Genomic DNA, 15,396 nt, shown 5'->3' with positions numbered 1-15,396 from the left:
GCTTGGTCTAATTGGGAGCTCCCAACAGACTTGAAACCCTAGAGACACAAGGCATCTGTAAATCACAACGATTCTGACTTCAAACCAAGTTATCAAACCAGAACCACAACATCCTAAATCCTATACTCAGTTCATGATCGTTTCCAGTAACATTTCCAAGTTGTTGCATATTTTTCAGTAATACTTCCCACTAAATTTTAGATTGCATTTATAGAGTCCAAATAAACACTAGTAAATTAATCTTAGGTGTTATTAACAGCATTTGCCACTATAATTACTAAAACTAGGAGAGAATTTTGGTGTGACCAAGAAAAAAATGACCAGTCAAGCCCAAATTTTTCTTTATAACCACATAGTATCAAAGCCAAAAAAAAAGACTATTTCCTATTATTTACAAGGATAAGTGTAATTTCCACTAGAAATTTACTGGGGCTAACAGCCAATACAAAATCTGACCTCTTTTCATTACCAACCCAAGTTGTCAAACAAGCTTGAGTCTGGGGCTTAGAACAGCTCAGGAAAATATGACTATTAACCAAGGAACCTGCAGGGCAGGAACTCAAATTAGTTTTAGTCCTTTCCTCACTGGGCTGGAGTTTAACAAGTATAATAAAAATATTAATAAGTCTATGCTTCTCTCTTATTACCCCTTGAATTTATTTAGGACTGCATGCAGCAACTAAAGCATACTAACCTGGGAATTTGATTTTTCATCATTTATGTCACCAAAATGGAAACTAGTATTTAAGAGAGACTCTGTGTGTGTGTTTGTACGTACAAGCTTGCTGAGCCCTATACAAAGCAAACTAAAGGCCAGGTTCTAAGAGAATTTGGTATCAGCTCTAATTGCACGTCAAGGTTATCTACCAAAAGGAAACCCAGAATGGTATGAGGGGAGAGTGATGAAAAAAGCCAGGCAGTGGTTCTTAAATCAGCTTGCCTAATATAGTGCAACCACCAGGCAAGTTAATTCTCCCCTCACTGTCTCACTTTCTTCATGTAAAACCTGACATGGGGACAAATGAGAAGACACTGAGTTTTTGGTCCTTTTTCGTTTGGGGCTCTGGACCCTACCTATATAGTTCCTTTCCTCCTCATTATTGTCTCTCCATATACTCACACACTTAAACTTTTTGAAATTTTTTTTTTTTTTTCGGTACACGGGCCTCTCACTGTTGTGGCCTCTCCCGTTGTGGAGCACAGGCTCCGGACGCACAGGCTCAGCGGCCATGGCTCACGGGCCCAGCCACTCCGCGGCATGTGATCCTCCCGGACCGGGGCACGAACCCGCATCCCCTGCAATGGCAGGCGGACTCTCAACCACTGCACCACCAGGGAAGCCCCTGAAAATATCTTGAAATGTGAAAACAGGCTGACATCTATTTTATTTCTAGGGATGCAATGCAGTCAACGCATCTGGACACTCTGATTTAGCAGTTGAGAAAGTGGGGAGTAGGTCTGCACACCCTCAAGTATTTCACACTCCCCTTTGGGACTTAAGACTGTCCCCGCAGGACAAAAAGGAAAGACTTAGAAAGATTATAGCAAGTGTAGGTTCACAAATCAATTCAAAGATTTAGTTCAATCATCAAATTCCAGAACACAAAATAAATGTATGAAACCTGGGGAGGACAAGAAGAATTATGTGCCCCATTTATAGTAAATGTTCAATGAGTATTTGGTGAATTATGTATTTAAATACCAGGCCTCACTGGGCTCCTTTTCTGCTTACTATCACAGACTTTTCCCAGAAAAGCAAGCACTTCTGAAGTAAAGCATGGGAAGGAAACAGTAAGCCCAACAAATGAACAAACCCATCTCTTACTGTATGAGGGGCAGTATGGAACAGAACAAGGTAATTCATTCAAAGCCAGAGTGTAAAGATGGGCCGCAAAAGAATATCTGCCCCATGTGACACAGCAAACATTTAACCCCCTACAGAAACGACTTGACCTTGCTATAGGGCAAATCAAATATTAACGTTCCCTCTTCACAGATGCAATCAATGGCCATGCAAATGATCTTTTTACTGACTTTTACCCCTTGATTATTTATGACAATACCAAATACTTTACAAAACTTGCCATTGCAAACAGTATCAAAATAACTGATCCAACAAGAGAAGCAAAGTACATCTAAAATGTTATTTGCTACTTAATCTAGTCCAATAGTCATTTGGTAAATTACCAAAAAGGACATGAAATATAATTCAGTTCAAATGCTGCGTGTGGAAGACATTAAAAGCTTTTCTTAGATTACATCTTCACAACAGAAGTTGCAAATATCGATTAAAAAGGAAATGATTTCATAGAGATTCTTTTGTGTAGTGAATGTTTCTCTCTTTCAAAAGTTACATAATTTCAGGGATACAGTTAGATTAAAATAATGGATGTAAAACACTACAAGATTTTTCGAAAGGTAGGATGTGTATTATAACTGGCAGCCCGCGACCAATTCCTAACCTCCAGCAATCTGCGCGCAGCTCCCATTTCTCAACCGCGCGGTTGATAACAGTGATTGCCGTTTTAATCACCTCCCAACCTATCTCCCTGCACGCCCTCCCCCCTGCGCTGGGGCGCGCACAGGGCTCGAGAGCAAGCCCCGGGAACTCTCACAGGCCAGCCTGTGTGAGCAAAGGGAAGGAAATGACACAGGCAGGAAAAAAAAGCAAATCAAGGAAAAGACACAACAGCAGCTGGGCCTGGACCAGCCTCCAGCCCGGGCCCCACACTGCGCTCGCGCTCCCCCGCCCTCGGGCTCGCGGTCCGGCTCGCTCGGCCCGGAGCGGGCTGCCCCGCCGAGCATGGGCCCTCGACCCGCCGCCGCTTCTTTGGGATGCGCCGGCCGCGCGGCCCGGAAGGAGGCTGCCGAGTGGGCTCCGTCGGCCGGGGCCGCCCCGGCGGGCCGAGAAGCCAGAACCCCCGCCCGGGCCGCGGAGCCGCTAAGCCGCGAGCAGGGCGGGCGGGCGGGCGGGCGCCGGCGGTCCGCAGCCCCGGCCCGGCTGGCTGTCCATGCCTGTCAGGCGGCGGCCCAGGGTCCTCCTCCCCTCAGTCCGGGGCGGGGCAACGCGAAGCAGCGCGGGCACAGGCCGGGGCGGTGGCGACACTCACCCATGGTGGCGATGGCGGCGGCGGCGTCTTGGGCCCGAGTGTCACCTCCGCAGCCGGGGCTGCATGCCGGGGGCCCGGGCGGCGGGGACGGCAGCGGGCCTGGCTCCGCGCAGGGGGCGCGGGCTGAGCTCAGGGCCCCCGCCGCCTCCCCAGGCTCCGGCTCCGGCTCCGCCCGCAGCCGGGCGCTGTGGCATGGGCAGGGTGGCCCGCTACATCCCCGGCGCTCCTCGGCTCGGCCCAGCCCGGCCTCGGCGGCGCCGCTCGGCCCGCCCGACCGCCAGTCCCTCAGTCCCGCAGTCGCTCGGTCCGGCCGCCGTTCTCCACCTCAGGAACGCTCCGAAAAACAAACCGCTGGTCGCGCAGCTCGCCCCCTTGCCTGTCACTCACCCCAGCGCCCGCCAATCCTAGGCAGTCGCTGGACCTTGGTACCACCCCCCCACTCACTTCACCAGCCAATACCAAGGAGGAAGTCGCTGCCCCCGCCACCCCTCCTCCCCCCGCCCCGGCTCTCTCTCCAACATCCTAACTCTCAGCCGCCAGCTAATCATCAGCACCACTTGATGAACCAATCCCGCCTACTCTCTCAGGATGCCAATACGCGAAGCCAAGGCAGTTTCCGACGGCTGTCTACCGCCTGCCAATCATTGAAACAGCTCCCGGTTCACTCCGCTGCTAGCCAATCACATAGAGGTCTCTGAGCACCCTCCTCTGCGCATCCCTCGCAGGCTTGCCCTCCCTCTCTCCCTGGGAGGTGTGGGTCGCTCCAATCACAGCTCGCGCTTGAGGCTCCGCCCACATTCCCACCTCCCGTCAGTCACCCAAGGCTCGGCGGGCGCGCGGGCTGGCGCGGTTCCCTGCCGGCTACTTTGGGGCTGGAGTTTGGGAAGGCGGCTGGAGGGGCCCCTTGGCCTCCCGCCCTCCCGGCTCTCGGCGGTCTCTGATGCTGAGGTCCTGCCCGTCCCTGTGCCCACACCGGGCGCGTAATAAGCGGGGAGGGTTCTGGCTCTGAGCGCTTCCCGGCATGTGGCCACCTCTGACGCCGGATCCCCAGGCAAGTCCTCCGGTCCAGACGCTGCGCTTGCTGGGAGGCAGAAGCGGCTTACCACTGCCCGCCTTTTCCTGGGTCTCACACCTCCAGGGCCACACTCTCCAAGGGGCAGGGGTAGTGCCGGAAAGTGAGTCCTAGGAATCTGCTGGCCAGGGCCGAAACCATTAAGTGCAAAGCCAGAGAGGTTCTTTCGGGAAGAAAACTTTTTTTTTTTTCCTGGTCATAAAAGCAATACAAGCTCTTTGTGTTAAAATTGAAAAAAATAAAAATAAAACTTCCACCCCAGAGATAATTTTATCTTTCCTACCTAAATATACAACGTTTGATAAAAACGGCTTCACATTGTTTTGTAGTGTGCTTACATTTTATCGTAAGTGTTTTCCGGGGCCACTGAATATTGTTCCAAAACAATTGTACTGGCTGCATGATATTTCAAAATAGAGATGACCATAATTAATTTTCCCAACCCCCATTGTTCAACATGTTATACACCCAGATCTTCAGATTCCAAGTCCTCCACAATCCGGGTTCCCTTCCTCTGGCTTCTGTTCTACTGTAATATAAATCAGACGCCAGAATCATCTTCCTCTTGTTTTCAACTGTCAACTAAGAACCTTTAGTGGTGGCTTTGCCTTGGTATCAAATCTCTTAAGAATTACCTTAGATTTCTCTCTTCTCTCTTTCTTTACACCCACACCTCCCCGCCACCACCACGATTCAATCAGGCCCCTTGTCTGTTATTTTTTTCCTCCAACAAGCTTTTAAGTCTGTCATTTTCCCACTTGAGTAGATCCCTACCCAGTTTATTGCAGTTCCTTAACTATAATAACTTCTCTTTTCTGGGAAGGGGAGGTAAAGCAGAGAGAACTAATATTTATCAGTCATTTTCTATGTGCCAGGCACATCCTCTCAATCTTTTCAGTAACTTTGAGGTAAGTAGTAGTACTGGTGTTTGAATGATGAAGGTGAAGCACAGAGAAGGTAAGTATCATGTCCAAGTGGTAAAGCCAGGATCCACATCAGGGCTTTCTGACACCCAAAGGCCATGCTCTTGCACATTTCTCAACTGTTTTTTTCATTATCACCCCCCCAAGGAGAAAATTTTTAATTACTTAAATTTAAATTCTCCCTAATGTGAGAAATTAAATATTAAGGTATAAGATTTTGTCAGGTAGGGCTGAGCTTTGAAGCCCATATACCATCGTATTATCGAAGATTTTTTTCACCTCGTAAGAATCATTTTTTGTCCTGTTGGGGATATCACCCTGTTAAGAATGTGTGTAATAGGCCAGTGCTGGAGGTCACAATCTGCCAATCTGAGGCTCAGATCTGACCCTTAATTTTACTGAGCTGTGAAATAAATATTAAAAAAAAAAGACATTTATGCCAGTGGAAATGTAGGACCCACTCCTAGATTTAGGAATACTTGCCTGTATTCAAAGGTCCATTCAGCAGCTTCTCCTGGAATGTCTAAAACACAACTCCAATTTAATGTGTTTTACACTGAACTCTTGATTCTTTCCCCCTCCCCCCACAAACCTTGCTCCTCTGTTTTCCCAATTGTTAAAATACAAACCTAGGAGTCGTCTTCCTTGATTTCACTCTTTCCCTAACATCTCTATATCCAGTCATCCACTAAGTCTTTTCAGCTCTCCTTTCAAAATGTATCTGAATCCAACTACTCACCACTTCCACCCTAGTGCAAGCCACCACCCTCTCTACTTTATAACTGCCCTAGCCTCCTAACTGGTTTCCCTGTTTCCTCTGTGGCCACCCAGCAAATGATTCTCCACACAGCAGCCAGAGTGATCCTTGTAAAATGTAATTCAGATCATGTCACTCCCCTGCTCTCAACCCTCCAATGGCTTCCCACCACACTTAGAATAGAATCTTCCAGGCCCAACAGGAGCTGGCTCCAGCCATCCTCTCCTACCTCAACTCTCCTGCTCCCTCAATCGCTCCAGCCACACTGGCATTCTCACCATACTTTGAACCTACCAAGCTCAGGACCTTTGCACTTGCCATTTGTTCTGCCTAGAATGCTCTTCCCTAAGATGTTCCCAAAGCTAATTCTTGCATTTCATTCAGGTCTCTGCTTAGATATCACCTATTGAGAGCGCCTAAACACACCATCCAAAATAGCCCCTCTCCCCTCCATCATTCTGTATTTCCATATTCTGCCTTGTTTTTCTTCATAGTGCCTGAAATTATATACTTATTGTCTTTCTTCCAACTACAATGAACATAAGCCGTGTAGGAAGAGGGATTTTGTCCTGTTCACTGCGCTATCACCAGCACTTTGAACAGTGCCTCGTACGTAGTAGCACATGCAATACAACTACATTAAGTCTTTAGCTGAATCATTAAGTCTGATTTTTCTTCTACTTTACTACCAACTGCTTTCTTTGAGGGCTTCATTTCTGTTGCCTGCTGCTTAACCAGCCATCTCAAACATTCCCATGCTGCCTTTACCATACTGGGCTTTCTTCTGAACTTCAGAGGCATCACCCATTGAGTACCCCACAGGCACCTCAAATTCTACAGGTCCAAATTGAACTGATCATTTTCCTCCATAGTTCTCTATATCCTCTCTCCATCTTCACTTTCCCAAGCTGGATGCTTTTGAGTTATCTAACTTGGAGAGCTCTTTCTCTCCATTTCCCTTCCCCCACAGCTAATCTCGACCATGTCTCCAATCTGTCCACTCCTCTCCCAGCCCCAGCTCCACCATCCTAGTTCAAACCCCCAAAATCTCTCACTTGGATTACTTAGCTTAACAGCCTCTCAAGATCACTCCTATCACAGGGTGATCCTTTAAAATGGATACCTGATCCTGTCATGCTCTGCTTAAAAACTTTAAGGCTTCCCTGGTGGTGCAGTGGTTGAGAGTCCGCCTGCCGATGCAGGGGACACGGGTTCGTGCCCCGGTCTGGGAGGATCCCACATGCCGCGGAGTGGCTGGGCCCGTGAGCCATGGCCGCTGAGCCTGCGTGTCCGGAGCCTGTGCTCCGCAAGGGGAGAGGCCACAGCGGTGAGAGGCTCGCGTACCGAAAAAAAAAAGAAAAAAAAAAAAAGATGGTCTAGCATCTCTCACAGCACATTCAAAAAAACAAATATTTGGGACTTCCCTGGTGGCACAGTGGTTAAGACTCCGTGCTCCCAATGCAAGGGGCCTGGGTTTGATCCCTGGTCATGGAACTAGATCCCATATGCATGCCACAACTAAGAGTTCACGTGCCTCAACTAAAGGAGCCGGTGAGCCACAACTAAGGAGCCCACCTGCCGCAACTAGACCCGGTGCAACCAAATAAATAAATATTTTTTTAAAAAACTCAGAATTCACAAGATATAAATTAATTAGGCTTCACTCTACTGGCTCTTAAAAATAGTCAAAGTGTTCAACATATACTTCTTAAAAAAAAAATTATTTGTTGAATAAATAAGTGAACTTCAAATGGGTATGTTAGTAATTGAATGTAATTTCCACAGGTGTGCCCTTTTAGCTATGCATTTTATCTACGCTATGTTGTCTCTCTCCTCACTCTTCATTTTCCCCATATGAAGCCTCCCAACTGGGCCAGGCCTTCTCAAGTCTATTCCCCTAGTTTTACACTGAGTAGATGCTCCTGGTTAAGCACGTGAGCCACTCCTGACCCCAAGACTCATTAGGCAGCCAATCACACACCAGCTGCACATTTTCCTTTTTTCTTCCAAGAGCATAGGACACATGACAGGGAACAATAAATACAAATGAATAAATTTCCTTAAGGGATAGCTCAATGAATTTGGTGTAAAAACGAAAACAAATCAAAAAACCTATCACCTAATTTGATGAAAATTCTTTTAATTCAGAGGTAAAGTGGAATATATTCAGATTACCAGTTCAACCAGTTAGTTTATCCGCATTGTTAAGAAGTGATGTACACAGAAGATTTTTACATCTCCTTTACATTTTTATGTATTGACATTTACTTCTAAAGAAAAATTGCTTTTCGTTTTGAAATTCCACTTCTATAAATTTATCCTAAAGAATACTTTGCAAGAGAGCAAAGGTAAAGAATGTTCATCATAGCATCTTCTGTAAGATAGACAACCCAAATGTCCATTGATAGAGACTAGTTAAATAAATTATGGCACATTAATTAATACAATAAAATACTATGTAGCTACTAAAAAGAATAAAGCAGACATCTCCATTCTAATACCAAAAGGAATCCAGGATATATCTGGGGGGAGGGGGCGCAGGAGACAGGTTATAAAGCAGATATATATAGGGTGATCACATTTCAGTTTTTAAAAAAGTTCTTTCACACTTAGTGGGACAAAAGGCCAACATACACTGAACACTTCCTATTGCCAGGCACTGTTTTAAGTGCTTAGCATATATTAACTTATTTAATTCTCAAAACAGCCTTATGATATAGATGCTATTATCCCCATTTTATAGATGAAGAAATAAGTACAAAGAGGTTAAGTTCTTCCCCAAGGTTTCTAGCAACTGACAAGAGTTAGAATTTGTGCCCCAGCAGATTGATACCAATGAGAAGAGCAGACTGTTAATGGTGGTTATTTTAGGAGGTTAGGATTAGATGGGACTTTAATTTTTTTGCTGTATATTTCTATAAGGTTTGACTTCTTAAAAAACAATAAAGGTTACCTTTTTGGCACAAACCAAAGAAAGATAAAAAGAGGAAAAAGTAAAAACTTCTATCCCATTCACTGTCTGGGGATAGAATAAAGAGAGAAAGTGATTTCAATCAAGACGAGTGTAGTATCTATCATGACACTCTCTTTTGTGAGATCTACTGGCTCACTTATTTTCTCTTCATAGAATGTCTTCAGAGGAGTCCTCAGGGATTCAAAAGTTGAGGACTCTTAGAGTGTGAAGCTTTATTGACAGCTGTGCTATATATTTCCGAGAGAAAAAAAAAGGAACTCAACCACACGACTGAATTTCCAGAGTTGGCTAGAGGCAGAGTCTTCACTGTTCCTGTTTGATTCAGCGGGGGCCCCTGGCAGATTCAGCGGGGGCCCCTGGCAGAGTTGGGGCAGCTACATACCACACGAGCGCTTCTCGTAAGAGTCAAGGCTATGGACAGAGCCTGTCACTGATACTTCCATCCCACTGAAAGGAAACTTGAAAATGAGCCCGAGCCAGCTCAAGGCTCTAAATGATTTTGTGTTGCTAAGACAATGACCAAAGATAAGGCAAAGGCAAGCCAGGACCAGACGCTATTCTTCTGACTTTAAGGTACACCTGAATCCCACCCTCTCACATGCTGTCTCCCTAACAGGACAATAATGTGACTAGTTTTCTTTTTAAAAAAATGCTTCCCTGATAAAAGTAAGACACGATTATTGAAAATAAAACTCAATTATAACATCACCGCCCAGAGATAACCAGTTTTGATATATTGGTATACTTCCTTCTAGTCTTTTTTTAAAAGTTCATATATAAAGTATGATATATATTTTAAAATTTGGACCATACTATACATATAGTTTTGCATCTTTGTTTTTCACTTAACATTATATTGGAAACATTTTCTCTGACATAAAATATTCTTTGAAAAATAATTTCTAGTGGCAGAATAACTCATACTCTCTTTACTTAACTATTCAGTTAAATAGTTAACTATTTAACCTGTAGAGCTAAGGGTCTCTTTACCAGATCTAGAGGCAGAGCAGGTCCAAGTAAGCTTTCATTTCTGCCTTTCCCATACTAATTGCAGGAAAGACTGCAGGATACCGCCAGGGGTCAGTGCAGAGCTATTTAGTGTGTCTTGATGCAAGAAAACTGGTTACACAAGAATTCACATTAACAAATCCTATCTATTAGATTAGAGGACTATTCACATGAGTAACCAAGTTCCCTTCTAGAGCAGGCTTCCTTAGTACGGATTTCTCAGATCAGAATGACCACATTCCTATTCAACATTTATAATAGACCTTGGTTTATTTCATGCAGATGTAGTTCTCACCTGCTTGGTATGAGATCATCTGTGCATAAAATACTTGGCCTGACCATTTTATAGGTTTGTTTTGAAAATCAAATAAATAAAATATGAAAGTATCTTATAAGTTAGGAAGTGGCATTTAAACTTTACATTGCCCTATTTTAATGATGTGCTATTCAGATATTTAGATGAGTTATCTCCTATAAAAACTAAAGAATGCCAGGTAGTACCAAAATTATGAAATGAGGTATAACAGCATATGCTTTGGCATGGTAACAGGTTATTACATTGGTTTTCCTCCCTCTAGCCTTCACTCTCCAGCTGTTGAAGTCATCATGGAATTAGTAATCTGTTTTTCCTAGAAGGTGAAGTTATCATTTATCCAATTTGGTTTTAGTTCTTTTCCATCCTCATTTACCTAAGAGTCCTTCAGGAAAACTACTCTGAGCTCAGAACTGGCTTAAACAACTTACAAGAAGGTGAATAATAGGGATCAAAAAGCCACTCCAGGACCGACACGCCTGACGGGCTCCAGCACAGGTGGTTGGCACTCCTTGTCTCTCTAAACCCAAAAGTGACTCAGGAACAAAAGGCACCAAGGCCCCTATTTCCCACCTGGCCAGGCTTCTGACTCAGCCTTCTTTCTGTTCTTATCTCCTTTCCAGTTCCCAGTGCCCCATCATCTGGCATCAGTGATGAAAAGGAGCCAGGGCTGGGCATTCTGGGGATCAAGCAGCTTTCAAAACCAGCCTGGTATAGCCCTTCCTGAGTGCAGCCCACTGACAGGTCCACTCTGAGCAATCTCAGAACACAGAGGGACCCAGGCAAAGCAGGGCCTGGAGTCCCTTATCACTGGCACTTGATCTCCTTCGGGGCTGCAGCCTTAAGCTCTCTGACAGAAGAAGGGTACAGAGGCCACACAGAGAGAGCAAGGATGCATGCACAGCACGTCACACTGCCCTGGGGCAGCTCCGGTAGAGAGCAATCCTGTGTCTTCCCCCTGAGGTCCTACGTCTTAGAGTGGATCTAACACAGGGCATCCATTGCACAGCTTGTAAGTGCAGTTCCTGGTACACAGTAGGTGTTTGATCAATATTAGTTATGTGAAAGAATGACAGGTTTAAGCCATTAGATGAGCACTAGAGCACAAAGTACCTGGAGGGAGCTACATTTCTATGGTCAATCAAAAAAATAAAGTCTTGGGATTGGAGTAGTGGAACTAAGCCTATAGACTTGAAAGGAAGTCAAGAGGGTCCCAGCAATTGGACACAAACCCAGGAAAACTCAAGAGACATACAACAGCAGTGCAGCAAACCCAGATCAATAGCTGTTATTATTTAACAGCAGTTTCTAGTACGTGGGCCCTCAGGGCACCTACCATCCCCACAAGGGCCAACTTCCTGAGATCAGAATCTGACCAGCTGACTGGCCTCACTCTGCATCCAGAAGGATGTGGAGGGGCTCACCTGGGAGGGCACGGAGACACCAGCAGAGCTGACAAATAGGCTTCACAAAAGTGCAGGGATTCCGTTGACCACAAACTACAGGTCTTCTGCTTCCTAACCTGCTAGACCACCCACCACCCTGACCTGCTTGAGTCTCAGAGGACGCTGCAGAAGCTTGTGCTCCAGAATAGGCTGCCGGGGGCACGTACAGCCTGGCTACTCGATGTTGTCATAGACGTGGATCACGTCATTGTGGTTGCCGAGAGCCTGGATGAGATGGGCAGCCTGCTCCAGGTCAGGGTCAGCCAGCCGCACCTTTGTGTTGGGGATGAACTCTAGCATACAGGACACAGAACACAGGCCCAGGGAGTCCAGCTTCTTCCTCACCTGATGCAGTGAAGAGGCATCACAAATAAACTAGGAACAAAGGAAAGTCAGGAGGTAAGTAGCCAGGAGATAACAGGACAAAGCTGGACAGAAGTTTGCAAAACCTGAATGGAATTACTGTATCACTGGGTTTAAGTCTTCACTGGCAGAAACAGAGTTTTCAATGTTCTGAATCCTTCTCATCGTCCTCAAGAGAGTAAGCCCTATCCGGTATTCTCTTAGTAAATGTCTGTGCAATATGTGAGCTCTTTATCTCACCTGTACCCCGGGCATAGGAAAGAAGAGACTGACAGAAGCATGCCTTAACATGTCAATCAGGGGCCTCTCGGAAGCCCACCAAACACTAAGGCTTCACACTCACTTTAAAAATGTTCGTTTCCTCTTCATCTTCAGTTTCCTTGACATCCTCAGCTCCTGCTTCTATTGCCAGCTCCAGGGCACGCTCCAGATTCACAGCTTTCTTCTCTTTGTCCTCCACTCCAACCACGATCACCCCCTTTTTGTCAAAGGAGTGGCGAGCTCCTTCAGCCATCATTCCCCTAACAGGAAAGGGAATGGGCCAGAAAGAATGCCTTTAGACACTCATTCCCACCCAGCCCCTGGAGTATAAACAGACATGGAGCAGCTCTCTTCCTGAGGCAGATGCAGCTACCACTGGGCAAGGGGATAATCCAAACATAACCCCAACCTTCTATTTTCTGCCCTGTCTGGAGTTTGGAGGATGCAAAGATTGCTCATCAATTCCTGTGCAATTAAGATTCCTGGTTGTACGTTTTAAGACCTGGACATTATACAGACAGATGAGATAATGGGACAGAGAGTTCGTTCTACACCTGATGAACAAGTCCTTTGGATCCTGCCCAGTACAGGACACATTAAGGGAGAATAAACGATCCCATTTGGATTCTGCTAAGGATGAAGTGTGTGTAAAACTTGAAACGCCACCAGGAACAACAGTACTTTCCCTGCACAGAATCGGAACCTAAAGACTCTGTACCCTTCTACTCTCCCCAGACACACACCTACCCATTCTTGTTCAGGATATGTTTGATGTCCGAGTGGCACTTGGAGCTACTGTTAGATAACGCCTCAATGAGAAGAGAAGAGCCACCAGGGCCTCGGCCCTCATACAACAAATAAATGTCCTTGGTTTTCTGCAATAAACAACATAATCACATTTTCCGGTTTCCTAGTTCCCTCCTACATGCCAGCCCAGGCACCACAGGCACCAAAAAGTTGACTCCATGGGATGGGCTCCCTGGGCTGGAGCCTAGGCTGTTAAGCTTCAATTTTGTCCTCCCCTCTGAGAGGAGGCCCTTGGGACCAACTTTTGAGATAATTGGAAGTACTATCCCTTACTTGGCAGGCAGTCTGTTTCTCTTGTCCCTGAACAATCAATCTGCCATCTCCCAGCTTTGTTTTCGCCCCTCCCCAGCTGAATCCCACATCCACCCCACCATAGCGCCCACTAAAACTCATTCTCGTACACCTTATCCCGCATGAAACCCACCTGTGCTCCTACCCCCGCGCTGCTGAGTACAGCCACGTGAAATGACACATCTGGGCCTTATCAAATAGCATAGCCTCAAAATTCAAACAATCAATCAAAAACTCTAATGACCAATCTCATCTGGATCTCCCACACTGCCTCTGCTCATTCTTTGCCCGTGCATCCGATCTTCACCACTCTCTCCATCACCCTGCCCTGCCGTCCTCCCAGGAACTCTCAACTGATGACTTCTCCCTTCCTCTTTCACAAAGGAAATTAAGGACACCAGGTGGGGGAAAATCCTCTGCCTCCACCGCCTTATCTGCACCACACCTGACAGGAGGGCAGTATGAATGATGGTTAGGCATAGGCTCTGGAGTCTGTCTGGTTCCCAGTCTGTCATTTTCTGTGTGACGTGGTCAAGTCGCCTAATCTTTCAGTGCCTCAGTTTCCATTTAAGGTTGTTCTGAGGATTCAGTGAGGTAATGCATACAAAGTTCTTATCAAAGAACTTGGCCTGGAATAAGCACTCAATAACTGTTAGCAATTAAGGTGACTACTACTTCCTCAGATCCTTCCCCCTTGTCCTAGAGAAGAGGTGTCCCCTCAGCTGGGCTTGAAGACAATTCCCACACCTAGGCTCTACATCCCAGCCCCTCCCACTATCACCACCATCTGCACCCTGTCTCTTTCTACTGGCTTTTCTCCTTTAAGGCATAAATGTCAGAAAAACAAACCCTTCCTCAAACTAACACCAGGGCTTTCCCCATACTGTGCCCCTTCTTTTTACCCCATCTCCTCAAAACTCAGCTCAGCAAACCTAGGCTATATAGTTCTGTACACTGTCTATACATCCTGCTCCTGACTGTGCTCCCATAACCAATGGCCAAGAGAAGAGTCACCAGAAGGCTCTGGGCTGAGAGTGTCAACGACATCACTACCCTTCTCTGATAATTTAAGGGGTGTGTGGTGGCCTTCCAGACATGTGCCCTGTAGGGACTGTGATCAAAAACAAAGTTAAACTGAGGACACACCTCCATTTTCAGTGCTGCCTCAATTGTTGCCTTGGGCATGTGCTTGCTGCGACACACCTCTAAGATGCTGGCCAGGTTTCTATTGAACTCGGGGTTGGGGCCTCCTTCTGAGATAGAAAAGAGTAAGCAGAGACATCTCATTATGACATGTGAGAAAAAAGGGATTTCCGCCTCCTACCCCCATCAGCCAAAAGAGCGACAAGTCAGCACTTAGATCTCGGTTTGTTGAGGACACTTTATCCAGTGTTTGAATGAGATCTGGGTAAGTATTTTGGAAAAGAAGTTTTCAATTCGCTCTGAATGAAAGGCCGAGGATCGGGGTGGGCCTGGCCCAACTCTAGGAGGCAAGCAAAGCCGTGGGCATAGTGAGGGCAAGTGGCTACCACCGGAGGGTGACCGTCAAGTTCTCACCTTTAACCGCTAGGCGAATGCTCAAACTGAGCTTAGAGAAGACGCGACTCCTTTCGGTGTCCTTGGGACCCTTGATGTGCCGGACTTTGGACCACTTGTTGTGCCCGGCGAGGACTTCTGCCGTGAGGTGCAGCGTCCGGCCCTCACAGGGGCTACAGCCTGGGGACTCAGGCTGGAAGGCCGGGGGGAAGCGCGGAAGAGCCACCCGGACCCCGGGGCCTCGCGCCCACAAGCACTGGGTAGCGGCCCTGCTCAAGGTGACAGGGGCCCAAGCCGCCATCGGCTCCGACCCTGGGCCAAGGTCAGCAAGAGCAGTGGCCGAGGTCCTTCCGCCGAGTCCGCCACCGAAGCAAGCAGGTCCAGAGCCTGCGGCCTCCTCAACCCGTCACTGGAGAGCCAAAGGCTCAGGCCCACCCCGGGGAGCCGGAACACGAAGTACACCGCACCTTCCCCGCGGCAGCCGGGAGCGGGTACATTCAATGGTGTAGCACACTTCCTTTTCCCGGTCCGTTCCA

At 46.8% G+C, this 15,396-nt stretch overlaps 2 protein-coding genes across 3 annotated transcripts in view; both read right to left on the bottom strand.

The window, feature by feature from the left end:
• MAP3K3 (mitogen-activated protein kinase kinase kinase 3) overlaps nt 1-3,276 on the bottom strand; it is a 61,042-nt gene extending 57,766 nt beyond the window's left edge. Inside the window, exon 1 of one of the 2 annotated variants that reach the window (XM_029211391.1) lies at nt 3,111-3,276. In XM_029211391.1, coding sequence (XP_029067224.1) covers nt 3,111-3,114 — 4 coding nt within the window. In that variant the 5' untranslated portion in view covers nt 3,115-3,276. The remainder of the gene's footprint in view (nt 1-3,110) is intronic. The other variant, XM_029211390.1, reaches the window with a different exon arrangement.
• A 4,709-nt stretch (nt 3,277-7,985) lies between these two features.
• Nucleotides 7,986-15,387, bottom strand: LOC114889024 (translational activator of cytochrome c oxidase 1). The gene is made up of 5 exons (XM_029211770.1): nt 14,882-15,387; nt 14,471-14,577; nt 12,974-13,101; nt 12,309-12,486; nt 7,986-11,977 (listed from the first exon to the last, which is right to left on the bottom strand). The coding sequence occupies exons 1-5, from the start codon at nt 15,159-15,161 to the stop codon at nt 11,777-11,779; spliced, it is 894 nt and encodes a 297-aa protein (XP_029067603.1). The 5' UTR covers nt 15,162-15,387; the 3' UTR covers nt 7,986-11,776.
• Nucleotides 15,388-15,396: the final 9 nt, after the last annotated feature.

Source organism: Monodon monoceros, unplaced genomic scaffold (assembly GCF_005190385.1).
Source record: "Monodon monoceros isolate NGI ecotype Baffin Bay Population unplaced genomic scaffold, NGI_Narwhal_1 Super_Scaffold_9, whole genome shotgun sequence".
In the NCBI taxonomy this organism is placed as follows: Eukaryota; Metazoa; Chordata; class Mammalia; order Artiodactyla; family Monodontidae; genus Monodon; species Monodon monoceros.
Note: the sequence above shows the minus strand (reverse complement) of the source record. Positions and strands in the feature narration are given on the sequence as shown.